At 38.6% G+C, this 21,435-nt stretch overlaps 1 protein-coding gene across 4 annotated transcripts; it reads right to left on the bottom strand.

Moving 5' to 3' along the window:
* Positions 1–91: 91 nt before the first annotated feature.
* On the bottom strand, positions 92–21,070 carry slc44a5a (solute carrier family 44 member 5a). 4 transcript variants are annotated; one of them, XM_048264378.1, is made up of 22 exons: positions 20,861–21,070; positions 16,314–16,362; positions 14,196–14,269; positions 12,135–12,219; positions 9,026–9,110; positions 8,428–8,556; positions 8,237–8,297; positions 7,675–7,798; positions 7,393–7,476; positions 6,979–7,091; positions 6,759–6,890; positions 6,340–6,439; positions 6,087–6,179; positions 4,518–4,605; positions 4,144–4,406; positions 3,873–3,967; positions 3,506–3,609; positions 3,232–3,305; positions 3,040–3,110; positions 2,810–2,898; positions 2,613–2,697; positions 92–2,237 (listed from the first exon to the last, which is right to left on the bottom strand). In XM_048264378.1, exons 1-22 carry the CDS (start codon positions 20,895–20,897, stop codon positions 2,125–2,127), a joined length of 2,148 nt encoding a protein of 715 aa, XP_048120335.1. In that variant the 5' UTR covers positions 20,898–21,070; the 3' UTR covers positions 92–2,124. The 4 variants fall into 4 exon arrangements, 3 of the variants coding, with proteins under 3 accessions (XP_048120335.1, XP_048120358.1, XP_048120348.1); XM_048264401.1 differs by having other exon boundaries at positions 92–885; XR_007195844.1 differs by lacking the exon at positions 92–2,237 and having other exon boundaries at positions 2,616–2,697; positions 3,040–3,105.
* Positions 21,071–21,435: the final 365 nt, after the last annotated feature.

The raw sequence follows: 21,435 nt of genomic DNA, 5'->3' as shown, positions 1-21,435 counted from the left end.
GTGATGGTAACACAGGGAGAGAGAGAGAGTAGCCTAGCTGTCAAGAAAAATGTTTATTTATATAAAAAAGGTAAAAATTACATTTACTAGATATAATATTGTGGAAATCCATAGGAAAGCTGTGATGTAAGTAGAGTTAATCAGTGCAACAACTATAACACAATTGTCAATGATTCATTATTACAAATGTGTGAGCTAAGGTGTACAAGCAGCATATCCATCAGTCTAGGATCACAATGTTGCATTATTAGCTGATGATGGGAAATTAATAACCAATAGGGCCTACTGGCTTTTCTCAGATTTATCATTTACCATGTCATATGTGTGCCACAATTACTGGAACACATGTCTACTGCATTTGGCATAAAAAAGTAAATTGGTTCCCTTTTTATTTTTGCATTTTTGAAATTGTAGGCATTACCAAAATCAGTCACAATACAGCCTAAGACATCGGAAAAGTTTTTTGCACCATGATTTTTGAAACATTTCCTAAATGCTTGTAGTCAAATGTATGGCTACAGATCATGAAATGAAATCATGAAATCACATGAAATAGTCAAATGTATGGCTACAGATCATAAAATGAAATCACATGCAAACAACATTCTGCAACAAAACATATCTTATTTAAAAAGCCTTTTGCGTAATGACACATAAGAGAGCATATTGAATTAAGAATAATTATAGCTCACCCAAGACTTCTATCCAATATTAGTTTTAAAATGTGTGATCCCATGTTCATGTTGAAGAACCAGGTTAGAGTTGTCCTTCATGCAGAGGTCTTCCCATCCCTCTTCTTCTTGTGCTTACGGAGGATCCTCCTGAGAGAGCTGCAGCTGGAGAGGGGTTGTGCTTGACAGCCATCATTCCTCTCCAGGTCTAGTACTGGCATGAAGACAATATATGCATATCCATTAATGGCAAACATTCCTATCAGTATACAGACCCAATACTGAATTGTAAGTCTAAAGTCTCTTTACATCCTGGTAGCCATAAGTTAAAATGTAACCTGCGGAAAATTTCTCTGAGCCTTTCCCAGGATGTGTAATGAGCACATTTCCAAAAGATGAACATTTCCAAAGATGAATCACACACATGCCATCCTACCAACCTAACCTACCTACATGCTATCCTGGCAACATTGACATTAATTATATCTTATGGGAATTAATTCAATAGATTTAAAGGCATTTAGAGCCATTTTTTTTTATTAGGGAAAAATGGTCACAAAAATAAAAATACATCCACACAAAAAAAGAGTAAATTATGACATAAAATTGCAGTACTCCAAGGGTTTAACGCAGTGCTATTATACTTTCACATTTCACATTTACTGTATATTGTAAACAAAAGTTCAAAAATTGCTCAGTATTTAGAAGATTCTAGTGGCAAAGATGCAACTGTGTCTGCACATTATAGAATCCACAGGCTATGTGCATACCCTATGAGCTTAATGTGAACACTGACACCATTCATATTGTTCATTCATATGTTTGTAATGTCATTCATTGTACTGTAAACACATCTTGGCAGGGAAACACCAAATTACAAAAAACAATCTATTAACACAATGTATATAAAAATATATATTTACCAAATCAATTAGTTGAATTCCAACATATGCAACATTTACACTAGTAAATGCAGTAATTAAAATACAGATACCAGAGACATTTCTTTGGGAATAATTCTTTATCCTGAATAAATGATTGTGAGACTGTAATTACTGTTAGTCTGGGTGAATCCTGTTGTGTTAAATGCAAAACTTTTTGAAAGATGAACCCACAGTCTACCTGAACACACACTAACATCGAAACACTTTTGTTCATGCTATTGCGATCTTAAGTCTACAATATTTTTATGAATATTATTAATAAACGTGAAATAATCAACTAGGGGCTGATGGTGAAACCTTGTTGCCATCAAATGTCATGAAGTAAGGCATCAGCTACTAGTGAGAAATACTTTTCTGTGAATGCAAGAAAAGTATAGTCCATAGTGCTCTGGATCCAGCAGGCAATATCCTCTCTCTCATTTCAGTCTCATAATAGTACCAGAGTTGCAGTGGAGTGACGCAGTGCTGTTCTTTCAGTGCTGTGTGAGTAGAAGCATCAGAAGTAGAAACTATTCTTTGAATTTCTGAGGACTGTACTGAGGATTTCCCAGAATTCTGTGGAGCTCAGGGGACATAAAGAAAGGCTTATCTGTCGTCCCATCATGACGCTCTAAGTCTTCGCCTACAGGAAGCGTGCGCAGAGGGAAACAGATTGTGAAGAGGAAGAACAGGTTAAAACATGGGTGAATGAGGAAAGTAAAGCAGAATGAGGATGGCCAAAATCATGCAGTCTATCATGTCTGTAATCAGTCTATCACAAAATGAAAGTAATTGGTATTGTAAACTTGCAGGATGTATGTGGTCAGGATTTAACTTTATTCATACATAGTTTTGGTGTAGAAAACGGAACTGAATGTGTGCCGCATGAAATGTACTGCATGAAACTCTTGACTGAAGAAACTATATTGCATTTATCAGATGCAAATAGGATTAACTGGCAGTCTAATCCAGGCAGTAACATGGAGTTGTGCATGATGTGTTAATGAACATGACTCACAGAAACAGAGGAACAGGGTGTCCACACACATTCCATAGACACTGAAGAATCCATTAGCAATCAAGTAGGAGCCAAATATCACTGTCTGTTATAGAAAGAGAACAGAGAGCACCACTACTGTGTGTGTGTATATGTATAACAAAATCAATGGCGAAAGATACAATTATTTGAGAGTATATACACAGGTATAGCATTACCAACAGAGGTATCCAGTAATAATTCAAGACTGGCACTTCTTCTTGAATGATGGGTATTTTATGTGTGAAGAAAAGGAGAGCAATGGCACCTATTGCAGAAAGAGAAACATCATTATGCTACAGATTTATGTCATTATAGAGTCCGCTAATGCAGGAAAAGACAAGGAGGTTTATCAAAAGCACAGAGTAAATAATCAGGAAAATGAATGGCATTTGAGGAAGAAACTCACCCACACTCCCTGCAATTAAAATCTTTCCCAAGAAGAGAAGAAAGTCGGTCACTCGGTCTAATACTGCTACCCTGCACAGAGATGATATGCCTGAGAATTCTAACTGAATGAGACATGAGACATAAGACACCACATCACCACTCAGCGTTATTCCTATGGCGGTGTGACGGGAATGTCTCCTCCCAGGCTTACCTCACCACATTTCTCATCAATAGGTAGAAAGCGTCACGTGCTGAAGTGCAGAAATTTGTTCCATATATTGCCATCTAGAGAGAAAACTTTGGTTATGATCTTCAAAGATTACTACAACAAATTACATTAAATTACAGTTGTTTAAGGAGCAGTGGCAATGCTGACAATTAATGTTGAAATTCCTAAGGGCTCTGTGTAATGCTTTTATGCTTGTGATCAGTAAACACATTAATATGCCACAAAACTTAGCACAAGCTTCTGTTTGTAAACACACCATGATGTAAGCATTGCGGTTCATGAAATGGAGGAAGCGTTCCAGGCACCAGAAACAGCATTTAAGGCAACACAGCAAGAAATGGGCCACCATGTTGTTGGCTCCTGGGAAGAGGCAGATGCAAGAATAGTCAGAAACATGACGCTCGTTCCAAAAAAGTTGGGACACTGTGTTAAATATAAATAAAAACAGAATGACGTGACAAAGTGCCGTCACTACGGTTGAGTATGCACTCTGACTGCCTTACCAAGGAGCCTGGCTCTTTGCCATTGTGGTGAGGCTGTAGGTTGGTTTGGCAGCGAAACATCTCAATAACAGTGGGACAAGGACATTGGTAAAAGTTTGGGAACTGACAGTCATAACTCACCCTTCAGTCTCTGTTCCAGATATTCCAGTATCACACGAACAAACTGAACCACAGCTAAGATGAGGGAGCCAAATGCAAGTGACCCTGTATGATACCTGCAGCCATTACACAGACAGCCACAAAAACAAACATTCAATGATTCATTCTATGGTTGTCAGAGCTAAAACATGTATTTTCAACATTGCGTAATCAGATTTAGATTTAGATTTAGATTTTCAGATCAAACTCTCTATGAGAATAACAGAGATGGAACAAAGCATCTTTACTTTACCTTATAGCCCTGGCAAAAGAGAAGAAAACTGGGCAAGAGGGGATGTCTGCAGGCTTTCTCTGGGCCCAGTAGTATGAGGCAAAGGCACCAGCAATGGTGCACTGACCCAAGGCCACAGTGAAGTTTACCAGCCACAAGAAGATCAGAAGATTACTCAGCTGCAGGACAAAGATATAGCGATGGTACAAATTCTCTCCTCCATAGAAGGCAAATGTGCACTGGGAGCCAGGGCATAACTGAGTAATGTTGGTACTGTTGAAGGTCTGTCAAAGAGAAGGTAAAATAATGCAACACATTGGACACTTCTAGTACGGACTTGCAGTCGATTGTTTTAGTAAGCTTTTTCATATACAAGTAACAAGGAAAGGACTAACCTCTGGGTCACAAGTACGATTAGCATACGAACAATTAGGGTGAGATGACATCACTTTGTAGACTGGTTCTGCAGATGAGGCTAAAAAGCTGTGACAAACAAATTAAGGATATTCACAGAGATAGAAATACTAACTCATACACATAGCATGTACAGCGCCCTCCACATTTATAGGCACCCCTGGTTAAGATGAGCAAAAAGAGGTACATACAAAATCATCTTTGGGTGTTTTATATTAGTTGCACAATGGAAACAATGAAAAAAACATCATTGAAGGGAAGAACATTTATTTTGAGAAGAAAAAAGTTATTTAAATATTTTTTAACAAAAAACACATGCCACAACTGTTGGCACCCCAGTGTTTAATTATTTGTAAAGCCCCCACTTGCTAATAAAGGAGCTGCTAGTCTTTGCCTATACAATTTCATAATATTGAATACAAAGCAGGGGATTTAAGGGCATTCATGTTTACAGAATATCTCCCTCTTGTCCAGATTCCTAGTAACCTGACTCTCGCCAGATGAATTTCGTTCTGCTTAGCTCCGCCTAGCTTCACTCACTAGCTTTTGATTAGGCCCAGCCTTCTGAAGCAACACTCCAATGGATTGGTCCCAGATGGATGAGCGGAGCTAGGCGGAGCGAAATTCATCTGGCGAGAGTCAGGTTAGATTCCTAGACCCTCTTTCGAGCATTCACCTTTTAAGATCACCACACTGGTTTTGTATGGAGTTAAGATCGGAGAAACTTGATTTTGTGTTCAGTAATAAACCATTTTGGCGTTGATCTGGACATACATAGATTTTGGATCATTGACCTGCTGAATGATTCAGTCATGACCCACGTTTAGGGGCAGATGTATAAAGAAAGTGTAATTAGCGCCCCCGCCTTTATCAGTACGCAGAAAGTGCAGGGTAATTTACTAAGCATTGCCTTCATCAGGCAACGATGCCCACAACTGAACAGTATCATTTAGTCACAGGTGCAGTTGAATGGAGTCAACTGACAACAACATTAAAAGGGATCAAAAGTTTAGCGAACATGAAATAATACAATACATGATAATATGTCAACAAACCACAGGATAATTCAGGGCAGTAATTCTACCCTATATAAGCTTTTCCAGGGGTGCCAATAAACGTGGAGGGCACAGCATCTATAATATTACAAGCTCTAAAACAGATATATAAATGACATGCTGAAATAGGGTGCCACATATTTTGTGGTATGGAAGAATGTAGTATTCCAGTGTTGAAAGAAACATACTAAGGAATATCTAATGGAAATTGTGCAAATTTGTTTAATTTGTTTATTAAAATTGATTTAAAAAAAACTAGAATAAGCTTTTCAGTGAGGTTTATCTGTGCCTATTATTTGTAACACAATCATAAACAGACATAAACAACAAAATATTGAAATGAAACAATCAGGTACAGAACACTACAGAGAGAACAGAGAATGCACACTTATACAACTTTACTCTAGTTGTGTATTTACTCAGTGTAACCAGTAGTGATTTACAAGTATATCTGTGGATAATGAACGAGGCTCGGTTATGATTGGTGAAGGATACACAGCAGTCACAGCCCAGTAGGCCATACACACTGCCAGCAGACAGAATGTGACAATGGGGTAGAAGAGGGAGGACATGACATAGCTGATTGCCCTACAAACAAATGGACACGGACATATTAATAGATATGCCCATTCCATAATTAATTTGTCATTTAGTATACAACTTCAGATATTGAAAAAGTGTGTGAAAATAAACAATAAGTCAAAGACAACTGAAAACCAGACAGGAATGTAAAGTGAAGCCCGCTTACTTGCTGCCCTCCTGGAGCAGGGCGATGGCGATCCGAACCCTGTTCCGCAGGGAGATCAGCGTCACAACGATGAAGAATTCAATTACACCCAGGGATATCACTAAGAGAATCAAAGACACGATTTACCTGCTGTGCAGCTGTTAAATGAAAAAGGTTTCCAAAACATTTATGTGTGTCCACACACTTCCTGAAATCATTTTGCTTTTAGAACAAAATTAGATCACACTCCTAAGATCTAAGGACACACAACATGAAAATTGTGTCTTTCAACGCCAAATCACGCAAAATGATTTGAGAAATACAGTCAGGAATTCTTCAAATGTAATGTACACAAAATGGCATAATGGTTATCTCTGAACAGCGAATTTAAAGCAAAGCTAAGCAAAGTTAAAGCTGTTCTAATATGTATATTCACTCACAGAAAACAAGCCAGGTCTGACTGAGTCGTAGATAGACATGGAGATCTGTGTGAAAGCCAATGTCTGTGATGGTTACATCTGCTCCAGGAGTATTTCTTAGCAGGGAGAATTCTCTGTAACAGTGCCAGATGCCTTTGAAAACAGAGACAAAATCAATGATCACATACACCAGTCTATTCTGATGAATTCTGTACATAAACTAGTCAACACCAATACACACCATAAGCCACCATTGTGATGACACTGATGATGACGAACCAGAGTAAGATGCTGGCAGTGAATCGCAGCAACAGAATGAAGATCAGGCTGACCACCAGAGCTATGACCAGACCTCTGTTAAAATATAGCACAGTTAACCCACATGTAGATTCCACAAAAAGTTCACAAAAATGTACACATTTATTTAATTCATTATGTCTGGTACTGCAACACAAAGAGTGTCTCAGCTACAGCTGATGTGGATTTCCAATACTGATATGCAAAAATAGCATAACAGAGCAGTTGCAGGATTAGGGGATGGGGGACTAGGGAGGTGCTATGTAATACAACTATTAGAATATATTGCATATTGTTTATTAGACTGTGAAACAAAACATTAATTCTAAAACACAGTTGTACAAATAATGTGTCTTACATTAAAATCCAGCACCAGGATCTGGCATAGTCCTCAACAATTTTCGCCCCCATGTCTTTGCCATCAAGTAGATTGGTAAGCCCACTGCAGAAGAGAGTTATAGAATGACTGAAAGAGAGAGCTATGGTGCCCTACAGTCAGAATGACTGAGAGAGAGAGCGAGTACGCAAGTCCATTAAGGGTATATTTGGGTTTGTTTATCCAAAACAGTGTACAAATGAAGCCAAACAAGTTTTTGGACAGTTAATTGATCAATATTTTTTTTCTTTCAGGTGAACACACTTAGCTGCATCTTTCAGTTCTGTCGCGGTCCTTGCTGTATCCAGGGAGTCTGGGAAGGCAGTCCTATTGGCAACTGTTAGCGTTCCATTGCGGGTGATGAAGTCTGGAAAGCAGCGCTGTAGAACTACACATCACATTGTTTTATGTGAGTGGATTTCACAAAGCTCCACACTAGGCATTACATATACTTTTAAATTAAACCATTGAATGAGTCACAATTATGACGTACACATCATTTCCCTACATGTGTGTGTAACAGGCAGGCAACAGCAGGTACGCAATAGAAGCATTCTGTTCGTGAAGGGTATGCTGCAACAATTAGCTTTCACTATAATCAATGGAACTGACCAGATGTGATAATGGCATATACATTTGAAAAAATTAGAGCAGTCTTCTAAAACTATTTTTCTGCTCCACAAACAGAATGCTTCCATTTCGCACCTGGTGTATCCCGGCTGTGAGAGTGTTCAAAAGAACACAACCATGGCATAAACATAATGTCACTGGATGTTGCTTTTTGCTTAGCTTTTTGCTCAGTGTTTTGTTTGTTCTGTGTACTTGCATGGTCTGCTTGGTACTATCATTGATGGACAGTCCTCATCACGCAATACATGGGCCACAGCCTGAGGGGGAAATAGGGAATACATATGTCAGATTGGACTATTTGAACATCTCTACTGAAAGTGATGATAGGATAGGGTTAAAGAGAAGTGTTAAATATATCTGACAAAAATGTTCTCTCATCTATTACACCTTTCTGGGGTTGTTGAATCCTGGCTTACAGAATTGTCTGTAGTATTCCCAGTGGTTATGATCAAGTTGGTGCCGAATCTGCATGTCTGCAAAGGTTGCAAATCTGTCTGGACATTTAGATACACACATCTAGAGAAGAGAATGGAAATATTACCAGACAAATAATAAATAATAATCCACACAAACACTAACATATATTGCAGTATATTTGTAATATATATATATATATATATATATATATATATATATATATATATATATATATATATGTAAACAGTAAACACATATAATAATAACACAGCAGTACTTGGAATATATTTTCATATAACACATATTATTGTCTTACAGCAGCCTAGTTAGGAGACTAAAATGTGGTCAACTACATCAAAAGGCATGCTAACAGATGTAGCCTAGTTAGGAGACTAAAACGTGGTCTAACTACTATAGTTCTACATAGGTCTAATAGTACACATATGGAAAATGTCTACCAAACACAAATAAACACAATAAACAATAATACATTAACTGAATGAGATTAGAAATCAGCTGTGATTAAAAGGATAAAAAAGAACAGATTTCAGGAGGATGTTCTGCTCACCTGTGTAGTGGGGCACTGGAGGTTTATAAGAACAGCAGGGCTGGCACATTTCAGTATGTTGAAATAGAACAGAATGGCTTTCTTTCTAGAAAGATAAGAGAGAGCCTGTTGATAATTCTGATTACATTTACTATAAGTATGGCTCATTACAATGAAATAAAAACACAGTAATATAGAAATGGTATAGAAAAGATATAGACAGGGTCATACTGATGTTAGCATTACTACTGGTATTGATTTAACTATTGGAGTGGGTATTTGCTAAAGATAACATAACACCATACAGATGCAAATATATACACACGTTGCCACCTAAACCCATGCAGTCCAAGAATACTCATACAGATCCAAACATACACACAAATACACACACAAAAAGGTACAGGCTAGACAAGGCTTTTTGCTAAGTGACTCCCGCCAGCAGGTGTCAGAATAAGCATGCGTGAATAGTGAAGTGCCCATAGTTTCTCACTCGATCTACAGGGCTTAGTATGATGTGCATGGTGACAGAGAGCTGATCCAATCATTTGACTAATTATGATTAATCATATTATTTCTCTGACTGAACTGTGACTGCAGAAAATCTAATACAATTCTGCTATAACAAAAAAATGTCCAGAGCAAAAGAAGTAATCATACCCACACACTTATAATAATAATAATAATACATTTTATTTAGAGCGCCTTTCATGTCACCCAAGGTCACTTCACAAATAAACAAAAACAAAAAGGTTGTAAAATTATAGTCATCTAAAAAAAAAATTTTTTAAGTGTGCTTTTAAAGTCAGTAATTGAGTCACATTGTCTCATGTAGTCTGGCAGTGAATTCCACAGCTTGGGGGCTATGTAGCTGAAAGCCCTCTCTCCCTGGGTGCTGAGGTTCACATTAGGGACATGCAGTAGGCCTGCTGAGGAGGATCTCAGTGAGCGGGCAGGAGTGTAGACTTCTAGGAGGTCAGTGAGGTAGGTGGGGGTATAATTGTGTAGGGCCTTGTATGCCAGGAGTAGGACTTTGAAATGTATTCTGTAGGCAACTGGAAGCCAGTGCAGTTGCATCAGTAATGGTGTTACATGACTAGTGGATTTGGAGCCTATAATAATCCTTGCTGCAGAATTCTGAATTAGTTGGACCCCGATGGAGTAGCTTGTTAGGCATTCGGACAAGATGGAATTACAGTAGTCAAGTAGCGATGTCACATACGCATTTACAAGGACTTCTGCACTCTGCTGGGTGGGCTGGGCTTAAGCCGTGCAATGTTCCTTAGATGGAAAAAAGCACCGAGACATACTGTTTATGTGCACTAAATGAAAGTGTGTTGTCCAGTATGACACCAAGGCTCTTGACCTGGTTGGAGCAAGGGATGGTGCTGCCATCTATACAAAGGGTGAAAGGTTCCATCTTAGCAAGAGCTGATTTGGAGCCAACCACTAAGAGCTCAGTCTTACTGCTATTCAGCTTCAGGTAGTTTTGTGTCATCCACAAGTTTATGTCATGCAGGCAGGCAGTAATTGCAGCTGGAGGAAGAGTGGCAGTAGGTTTTGTAGATAAGTAGAGCTGGGGTGTCGTCAGCATAGCAGTGAAATTGAACACCATGTTGTCTGAGGATAGTGCCAAGTGGGAGGAGGTAGATAATAAACAACAGAGGGCCCAACACAGACCCCTGGGGTACCCCTCTTGTCACAACACTGCTCTCAGACTTGCAACTCTGTATTTGTACAAACTGTGTCCTTCCAGAGAGATAGGAGGTGAACCACTGGTGAGCGCTGCCCCCTTACTCCGATATTGGCTAAACGTTCAGGAGAAGATGGTGGGAGATGGTGTCAAAGGCTGCACTGAGATCAAGGAGAATCAGAATGGAAATAAGTCCATCATCAGCTGCACAGAGGAGGTCATTAGTAATCTTAATCATGGCCGTTTCAGTACTGTGCATAGGACGAAATCCAGACTGGAATGGCTCGAAGAGGTCATTGTCCTTCAGGTGATCCTGGAGTTGAGTTGCCACTATCTTCTCAAGAACTTTGGAGAGAAAAGGCAAGTTGGAAATAGGCCTGTAATTGTTGAAGTTGTCAGAATCCAATCCAAGTTTTTTCAGTGTTGGTCTGACAATAGCAGTTTTAAAGGATAGTGGTACAGTGCCAGAGAGAAGAGAGGTGTGAAATATTGATGTAATCATCGGAGCAATAGATGGCAGGCAGCTCTTAACCAGGCTTGTTGGAAGAGGGTCCAGCTGACAGGTGGAATTGCACTTTTTGATGAGGCCACAGATGGTATTTTCAGCAGAGAGACTGAATTCATGGAGTTCATTGATGGAAGGTGAGCCCAGAGTGCTCAGTGAGTATGATTGTTTCAACTGAGAAATGGAACATTCTAATCGTTGGTGGATTGCCTCAATTTTGGTATTGAAAAAGTTCAGGAAGGCGGAGCAGCGTTCATCAGAGAGTTCCTGGTGGGTGATGTTATCAGGTGGCTTAAGGAGACCATTAACAGTAGAAAAGAGAGCCCTGGTGTTTCCTTGTCCTTCACTGATTATCTTTGCATAGTATGATGTTTTTGCAACACAGAGTGCGTTTTTATACTGATGCAGGTGTTCAGAATACATGTCTTTGTGTACATTAAGACCAGTCTTTTTTGACAGCCGCTCCAGGCGTCGGCCCAAGGATTTCATATGCCGAAGTTCAGGTGTAAACCAAGGAGCAGAGTGCACAAATGAAACAGTTCGCGTCTTCATAGGAGCAAGTCTGTCAAGTGCTGTAGACATGCAGGCATTATAGTGGTCAACTAAATCCCCCAATGAAGTATTAAAAGCAGGGGAGGGATAAGTGGCAATTAGAGAAGTGAGTTCCTCTGGGTCCACCTTTTTAATGTTGCGATATGACATCACATGGATTTTTATCCATTCACTTATGGATTTTTGATTAACAGTTTGAGCGAGGATGGTCATGTTTGGTGATTTGAGAAGGATTTGAGAAGGTTTGATTAAGGAATGTACATAACCAAAACATATACACAAATTTCAGCATACACAGGATACAGAAGAAATTTTCACATTGTGTGAAGATTTAAAATTCGGGTGAGTTCACACGGTGACCAAATCATATTTCTCCTTACTCGTTAGCAGTCCCCTTCTGTCCACAAAACTGTCCCACGCTGTCTGTGGGGTATATCACTTTCCTCGGGTCTCCGTGAAACCAGGCTGTGGTGAGACAGACAAAACAAGAGCAGAGGCATTAAAGAAACCAACTCGTAGCCTATTACACAAGCTAGTAAAACAACTATAAAGAAATCATTTTATTGACATTTCTTTTATTTCCGAGTGGGAAATTAACCCATAAGCGAAATGACCAACTATAGGCCTACTGAAGATGAACAGTAAGGCGGGGGCCACACTGACCAGCGGCAAGCGGCAGGTGTCCTATTGTTCTATGGTTTGGCAGCGGAACGCATAGCGCTAGCATTGAAAAAGCTGAGCGTTGAACTTGGTTCAACTTTCAAAGCGCAATGCTAGCGTATTCAATTGACAAACCGAAACCGTTTGTGTTGCTTAGGAACGAGATAGAACTTATTATGGTCTGAGCTTTGTGTTACACTTGACGCTGCCGCTGGCCCCTGGCCAATGTGATCCCCACCTAAGCCCTTTAATATTTTATCATTATCTCCATAGACAGGCTATAAGAGAGTAGTAGCCATATGCCTTGAAATGAGGGCATGATCAAGTGAACCAATGAGAGCTTGAGTAGATGATTTCATCAATGATTTCACCTTTTTGGTCTGGACCTGAGTGGGGAATTTTTTTCCCCCTGTATAATAGGGGGATGGTTGGATGACATCATCATGCTGCCACCAACACCACCATCTCTGAAACCATTAGACTCCCCTGGTCACAGTCCTATTCCCTCAAGAGTGAGATCATACTACAATATGAGGATGCAATGTTTTAACCCGTATGAAACAGGCCCCCACTATGATCTGAGTCTGCTTAATCTTGTATGAGACGCGAAAATGTAAGTTCATTAGAAAAAACTTTGTCACAGGAATGGAATCTTTCAGGGAGAAGGATATGTATCACAGACTACCTGATTAAATAAGCTAAGGTTGGGATGAGCAAAGAGGCAAATACAATTGTTTTACCTTGGAACAGAGTGAAAATATCATATATTTAATGTTAGAATTTATAACAGTAGATATGACACACACACACACACACATGAAGACAGCCTCAGTGTTCTATCTGAATGTCAATATGTGAAATGCAGTTACTGTTCCGCTAAAAGAATGCTATCTGGCTATCTGGTACCAATACTGGTTCTTGGTGCAGTTGTAGGTGTAGAGTGCATCGCCTGATGGAATGGTAGGAGCCATCAAATATTTATCCAGCTCAATCAGCTGTGTTTGGTATAACTGGGCTTTTACCCCTGAAATGTTCTCAACCAGCCGTGTCTGGTGTAACTGGGTTTCTACCTCTAAAATGTTCCCAACCAGCAGCAGATGTCTCCCTCTTTCTGCCTCCCTCTCTCTCTCTCTCTCTCTCACACACACACACACACACACACACACACAGGTTGTCTTGTTTTTTTCTTGTTAATTATATCCCACACCTTTAACTAGTAGTTACACCACAATTTGAGTTATATCAAAATGATCTCAATGGAGAGAGAGCGAGAGAGAGAGAGAGAATATCAGAGGAGTTGGTGGTGCATAATTAGTGCTATAGTTGTAGTCACTCAAAGTTCCTGAACTGGCCTATTCATGGGTTTCATCAGGTCCCTTTCCACAGGTGTATTAATCAAGCACCATGCAGTCTGCATTGATAATCAAGATGCTTGATTTTATACACCTGTGGAAAGGGAGCTGATGAAACCCATGAATAGAGTGTTTCATCGTGTTGCTTGTTGCAAGTTGAAACTGAGGAGGTGGAAGGGATAAAAGCCTTTTATTATGGGATGATAGGATGATAGTTTATGATTGGATAAAATATAATTACAACCCTTTTTTATGCGCATTATATTGGCATTATATTAAGCACAACTCCAATACACCCACCTACTCTTTGTCATTTCATTAATATCACCAGTTGCCTTGCCCCCCCTACTGATGTATGTGCTGCACTGCACTACTGTTTACTAGAAAATGGGAAAATTCATGATGTGAGGTACAATTATACTCACTTACCCACACTTCCAAGCACAATGTAGCCAATGATAACAATCATGAAGATCACACAGCAAAGCACATCTGTGCAGCTTCTAGAGGGTTAGAGACATAAAAGGCAGAAAAATCATACAATGGATAATATTGAGAAACATCCAAAAAGAGCAGACCCCTACATGCTGTATTGCATGCATCATTGTGCTCATCAAGAATATGTTCAAGGAACTTTTATTATACCCTTAAAATAAACACTATGCATTTGAATGTCACAGAGACTGAGTTTACTGAGCAATGTATGATAATAGCCACAGTAATGAAAACTAAATGTGACAAAATATGATCAGATTCTCTCAGATTTTACATTAGTTTTTTTCAGTAAGAAGACTGAGAGACTGTTAAGATTATACATTTAAAAAAGATTTCCATTTTTTTTTTTACCATACACATTCAGAACATGTGCTGGATCTTCAATAAGACCACAGCTGAGAAAATGGTGGACAAAATGGATTCAACATGGCATGCATCTTAATGCCTAAAGGTCTTTAAAAATCAGATAGGAAAACAAAGCCCTTCACAACAGTCCCAAGAGGCCTTCTTCGCTGACTGATAAGTATGCCATTGATTTTATCATTTTGTCAACAAATAATTTTTACAAAGATTTGTATCATAGCAATGTCCTTTCTTCTTCCCCTCCCTGTTCCCACAGAGACGTTCTCCCCTTGCATCTGAGGATATCTGAATTAGCTTGACATACTGTACAACTGTGGTTACATCATGCTCAAGGTCAACATGAGTGTTGCACACTGCTTTACATTTAAAACAAGCCAGAGGGCCCATTTATCTGAACTGTTTTCAAGTTATAAATATACTTGAGTGTTGTGTGTGAATGAATCGAACCAACTGTATACAGTACAACAAACATACAGTGAGGTTAATCCCTTCAGCAATAACACCTTCAAGACCAAGGAACTATATATAGCGACTACAGGCCACGAAGGGATTTAGAAAGGTTTGATTAACATGTAAGCCAATTAAAACTTAGGCTATCTTGTCAGTAGAATCCTCAGTGTTCTCCAGAAGTAAACTAAACACATTCTACATAGCCCTGGTTCTATTACAACAATTACATATTTTTATTCAACTTTGATACCTCTGCTTACATGGATATTACAATGAAAGATACAGAGTCAGGCAGAGTTACATCTTTAACTGTCTGATGACTTTCATATTCAACATACTACATTCACTATGTTGACCCACTGTTGCTGCTATTTGCTGCCTCGTCTGGTCTGAGCAGCAGGACACATACGTTGCTAACTGTTCCCAGCAGTAACTAGCAGACTTTAACCAGCATCTTTTGACCGATCTCTTACCTAACTGACAAGGGCTAATACTTAGAGGATGTTTCAACACGTATTCCTCCAGCGTGATGATCATAGCAAAACCTGAAGCTGGAATCCTAGCCCAGTATAGTTTAGTTTTTTCGTGTTTTCGGTATATTTAGGAAACCAAATAGAAGGCTATGGAATGGTTATTAAATATGGTTATTTAATGTCAAGACAGCAGATGGACATATTAAAGTGCCAGACTGTTTCCTAGAAAGTTTTACTCTAAGTAGTTTCACATTCACACAATCTACTAAATTAATAAGCATAAAGGTAATTGTGTTAATGTTGAAAATGGACACAGTGAAATGGATGACTATGAACAGAAGATTAATTTTCTACAACATATACTATGAGGACAACTTGAGTCAAGGGGACACAAAACAGTGGGTCATATCACACTTTTATATTTAATATTTTGTTATTTCTTAGTTGATGTTGTGCCCACAAATAAATCCAGGCAACCTAAAGAACTATCCACTATTCCAGGAACCTTTTGCAAAAAGGATTTTTCAATTGTCAAAAGTTCAGTATTACATTTTAATTAGTGTTTGGAGAAAAGAGCCACTCTGTTGAGAAACATTGCACACAAACTTGAGGGAACACACAAACTTGAGGGAACAAGGAAATTACCTTCTGTTACAGGACAAGATGAAGAATTCTATTGTCCAGGGATGTAATCATGTTATAACATAATACCTCACTGGAAGAATGAATAAACAGGATTTCATCTTACTTTAACAGTTATACATACCTGTTGTGAATTGGACCTCTGAATGTTGAGTCAAATTTGCGTGGTTCACCTATGAAGAGAGAGTATATTCAAATATCAGCCACAGAGGTAATAGTTTTCCTTGCCTGCTGTCTGTTCTGGTAGGCTATGTTTAATTGTTGTTTAATTTCTCTTGACATGTTTTTTCACCATGCCTCTTCTCCAGGCAAGGGCCAACTGTCTGAAACCAAGAGGATGCAATGTTGTCTAAATGTTATTATTTGTACAAAGGGATTTTATTAGCTTTGCTTCACAGCAGGATATGCAGTAACAATAGCATATTCAATACTGGTTGTTCAAAATAAGACACACCCAGCCAGTCTACCTTCCTCTCGCACCATCACTTATCATATACGGTAGATAACTCACAGGAAAACATCCTCCAATCTACGCCACCATTTCATTAGTCACATGTTTGACGAAATCTCATGACTTTACAAAAACTGTCAATTAATGTACTGAATTCCATGATTTTTTCCCAGTATTTCCATGAATGTGAGAACCCTGTACATAGAGTCACAATGGTGATCATATTTGAAGAAAGGGTTAAAATAATAAAATAAACATAAGGCCTAAGTCATGGGTTAGGATATTCAATTCCTATCCATTTAAAACAACCCTAAACTTCCTTGGCAGATCACTACCTGAAACCAAAGATTATTCAAAGTGCTGGGCTAGCATGCAGTATAGCCAGAAAAAAGTTGTGGGTTTGAATCCTGGCTGCCACTGTTGTGCCCTTGAGTAAGGCACTTTATCAAATCATTAGCCAAATGAATAAGTAAAGTAGTGATAAGAAAGAGGGTGACTAGTTTTAAAAAAACAGCCTGTGATTCTGACAACAGGTTGTCTATATTTGAGCTCTCAATATGACCACCCTCCCACACACACACACACACACATATCTGTGCACCCAACACAGTGTTGACCAGGGTTGGGTAGTAACTGATTAATCTGAATTACATAATCAGATTACAAAAAACAAGTAACCATAATCAGACCAGATTACATTTAAAAAATTGTAATCAGATTATAGTTACATTGTCGAAGATGATTACATTTTTAATGGCTTTCAATAAATAACACAGCTTTACAGCATACAGTGTAGTTAATAGTCGGAAAATTAAGATGGATCCAATTTGGAGTGAATGCACACTGAATGTTGCAAAACACAATGCCAGTATTTTCTCTATCAAGTAGGCCATCTTGCACCCCCAATACACACAGAGGCAAGAGCCTTTTCTATACACTTTTCACTCTATCAATTTGTCTGAAACAGACAAAAAGGGTTATGTTCCTACCCATGAGAATAACATTACATAATGCTGGGCGTGCATTGGAAATGTCAGACATGCTATTTGCCATATGTATTTTAAGTCAGTGTATTAAAATGAGCTTGATGGCATTATTTTTAAGGTAAAAAAAGTACATTGTGTTGCTTTAAAGTGAAAATGACAAAGAATATTGGTGGGAAAAAATTTGACAGTGTCTTTTTTATTCAAGGTATTTCATTTTTGAGTATTTTATTTTGAAGTAATCCAAAAGTATTCAGATTATGTTACAGTATTTTTGCAATCCAATGGATTACGTTACTGATTACAAAAATTGGTGCGTAGTCTGTACTCAGTAATGGATTACATGTCAAAGTAATCTGACCCAACACTGGTGTTGACTGACCAGAACTGCTAATGGCTTGGTCCACTGTTTACTTCACATTGATTTGCAATAGCCAGGAGTGTGTGTGAATGGGCTTTTTGAATGCACACACTGACAGGACAGCTAGAGGACCATGAGAAGGAATTTATTCAATACCAGATGTATTGGAAAGCAAACTTGGACTTCACCTACAAACAGGGTTTACAAACGTTTTGGCATTCTTGGTCTTTGTCCAACAGTCTTGTGGGTTTCTGACAATGACAAATTGCTTACAAAGAATGGCTTATTTTGCAGAGTGCAGATTACCACACTCTCCCCCACTCTGCAAATGCTCTTTGCTTAATCCTCACCAATGAGCGCCCTCTTAGTGCTGTGCTCCTCCTTTTGTCTTAATATCAACTTATGTTGGACGTGCCTTGCTCCTCTCTCTATTACAGATATACAGATGAAAAGTTCCTTGTGCTATATGGATTTCCCACAGCGGCCTTCAAAACTGCCTCAATTATTGGTGATTTCGGTCATTCTCATGCTTATTATCATTTTTCTGCATTCATCAGATTGTTGTTTGATGATATACTCCTTTATTACACCCAATTATGAGCAAACAAGGCATATAGGTTCATCATGTACTGCTGTCAGATACTTTCCTTTCTTTCTTGACCTTGCCTTCCTTGTCAGTGTTTTTCATTTCCACCAGAATAAGTATATAGCTACGCCAACATAATGTTGTCGGTGCAGCCAACCACATTCATCCTTTCTGTATCTTCCTTCTTGAGGATGATTTGTAGTGCTAGTTTAAATGAATTCCTTATATCATAGAGATATTGCTTAGTGCACATTGTCGATGACAACTGGATGTGAATATTTAATAATAATAAAAAAAACTATTTTACTCTTCCTATCCAAAACATCTGCTGGTGTTGTTTGAAATATGCTGCCACATGATTGTATATATACACAGTATGAAGAGTTCAATTCAAAAACAGACATCTCCATTTTCAGGGTATTACAAAATCATGTTTTATTGTATTTCAGGTATAATATAAACAAAACTGCTGTTGTGTTGAACTGTACTGAAGTAGAAATATGTCAAATAGGCTGATATTACATGGAAAACAAAATAAAAAATAATGATTTATGACATTTCTAAATTCAACAAAATGAAGGAAATCTGTTCTTGCAATCAAACTCTTCACACAGGGTGTGGAACTTCAAGGGACAGCTTTTTAAACAGACACTGTGTCTGATAACACTATAAACCAACAATTGATGTGTTTAACAACACTTAAGGTTGGGGTCTAGCGATCTAACGATAGCATGTTAACTTAAATAAGCTAACCTGACATTCTTGCACCGTTGTCATACAGTACCATAAATGTTATTTTAGGTTGCTCTGAACCAACGTTTTCACAAGACTCAATTTCACTCAATTTCACTCAGTCACTTGAAAGTTATTAGGCTTACAAGACACCTGTCTATTACAGAAGTGATGCAACAAGGCAGCAACCCTCTGTTTTGTGAACACCCTCTGTCTCTGGGACAGGCCAGTGCAAGGTAACCTGTTCTTGAATGGTGAGACATAAGGTCTAAACCAGGTCTGAGACTGGCCCCTATGTCAGCAGTGATAACGGCAGGAAACTAACTAACTATGCCGACTCACTTCAGCCCCCTAAAAATGAAATCCAGTGCACACAGCTGTTGTGAAGGGCTGAAAATGCAAAGTTGGAAGAATGAACTCAAGAATTTTAAAATTGATAGGCTATCAGATTAGTAAACAGAATGTGGCTTGGGAGATGAATGGTTTCTGATAATGGGCAATGTAGATATTGCATTAAAGATCAGCCATTTCTTTCTACAAGCCATTTACAACATTAATGATGAAAATTTCTAAGTGAATGACATTCCTAAGTGACCCCAAACTTTTGAATGGTAGTGTACAAACAAAACATGAAATCTTATTATGATCTGTTATCTATTAATAATTTTCTGCACCATTTATAAGATCCTTTTAAGATTTAGAACGGTCCATGATTTTCTTGTTTGTTAATTTGAGTTTACATGTTGATACATCTTTCCACACTCTTGGTAGACTAAAATTCATGGTGTCCTGACACCATAAACACCAGGCTGCAAAGTCCACACTTCCATCAAGTGGGTTTTAGGACCAATGCAGCATAGAGTGGATGACTCAACCTAAGCACTGGAAAAAACAAAGACCCCTACACCAAAGCCAACAAAGGTCTTCGGGATGATAGACCACACCATTTGATGGAATGTGTGTAAAGAGAGAGAGATGAAAGAGACCATTGATAGATTAAGCAAAACCACCACTACTGATATTCAGCACCATTTTAAACCAAAAGGGAAAGACAGAATTGCCTACATCACTTGTGAATAGCCTGGAATGACATTAGGCGCTGGTATAGAGGTAGCCTATTGAAAAAAAAAAAGTGTGGGTATCGAGTCATCATTCCAATAGGAGACGATGCCTAGTTATAAATGCTGTTTTCGCCTTGTAACTCCTTATAGGCTAAGTTACAAGTCCACTGTGCTTTATCCTCACAGCAGAAGTCTGATATAGCTTTTTATGTTCAAAGTCCTATGCATAAGAAAAAATGTGTAGTTCAGTCTACGTCTCGGTCATCTTCAAATAGCCTGTCAAATAGCCTAATTGTTCCAATTGCCTAATTGGAACTTTCATGATCAGAAATAGCCTGACTAGTAAAATATACCTAAACATTAATAATAAGCATTAGAAACAATCATTAAAGTCTGAAACACGTGAAACAACATGTGAGTCAATAATCAATTGAGTGACTATTGGCTCAAAGTCGTATAGGCTTTGTAAAATGCTATCCACAGTTCAGACAATTTACCGTAATAAGACGAAAGTACTTCGGATTTCCTTGCCATTGTGCGAATTAAATCCACAATATTTCAGATGGCATGAAGAAAACCTTTGGCAAATATCGACCTAGTAGTGAAATATGAAATGATGTCCACTCGTCGTGTTGTAGGCTACCTCTTCTTGAATGCATCTCAGGGTCGCTAAACGTTAGGCTACTTGTCATGGACAGAGCACTCAATACTGCTTACAGTAGCCTAATGGACCAACGTTATTGAAGTTACGTTGGGTGTCTATGAATAGACCAATCACAGAGTATCCCACAAAATCCAGACCATTGTGGTGCGTCATATAGTTTACTTATGTCATTGTAGGGAGTTTGGATAAATTTAAGGAGTAACCTTACTACTTCAGACTTGCATACTATTCTTGTGAACATGATCTGGACTAATCATAACTCCCAGAACTGTCCAGTCCCATCTCTTGCCACATGCAAAATCCTTGCAAATCCTTCTAATGCATGAGGTTATGGCCCTCAGTCGAATGTTGCTAGTGTTAAACACAGGCCTGACTCAAAATCTTGAATTCAACTCAGGTTATGGCTGT

This window comes from Alosa alosa, chromosome 1 (assembly GCF_017589495.1).
Source record: "Alosa alosa isolate M-15738 ecotype Scorff River chromosome 1, AALO_Geno_1.1, whole genome shotgun sequence".
NCBI lineage: Eukaryota > Metazoa > Chordata > Actinopteri > Clupeiformes > Clupeidae > Alosa > Alosa alosa.
Note: the sequence above shows the minus strand (reverse complement) of the source record. Positions and strands in the feature narration are given on the sequence as shown.

Coding starts and splice junctions, on each gene's coding strand:
- slc44a5a (XM_048264401.1), bottom strand. CDS start 20,897: ATGGCAAGGAAATCCGAAGTACTTTCGTCTTATTACG. Junction 8,298..8,427: donor GATTCAACAACCCCAGAAAG/GTGTAATAGATG, acceptor TTTCCCCCTCAG/GCTGTGGCCCATGTATTGCG. Junction 6,440..6,758: donor TCAGACCTGGCTTGTTTTCT/GTGAGTGAATAT, acceptor TGATTCTCTTAG/TGATATCCCTGGGTGTAATT.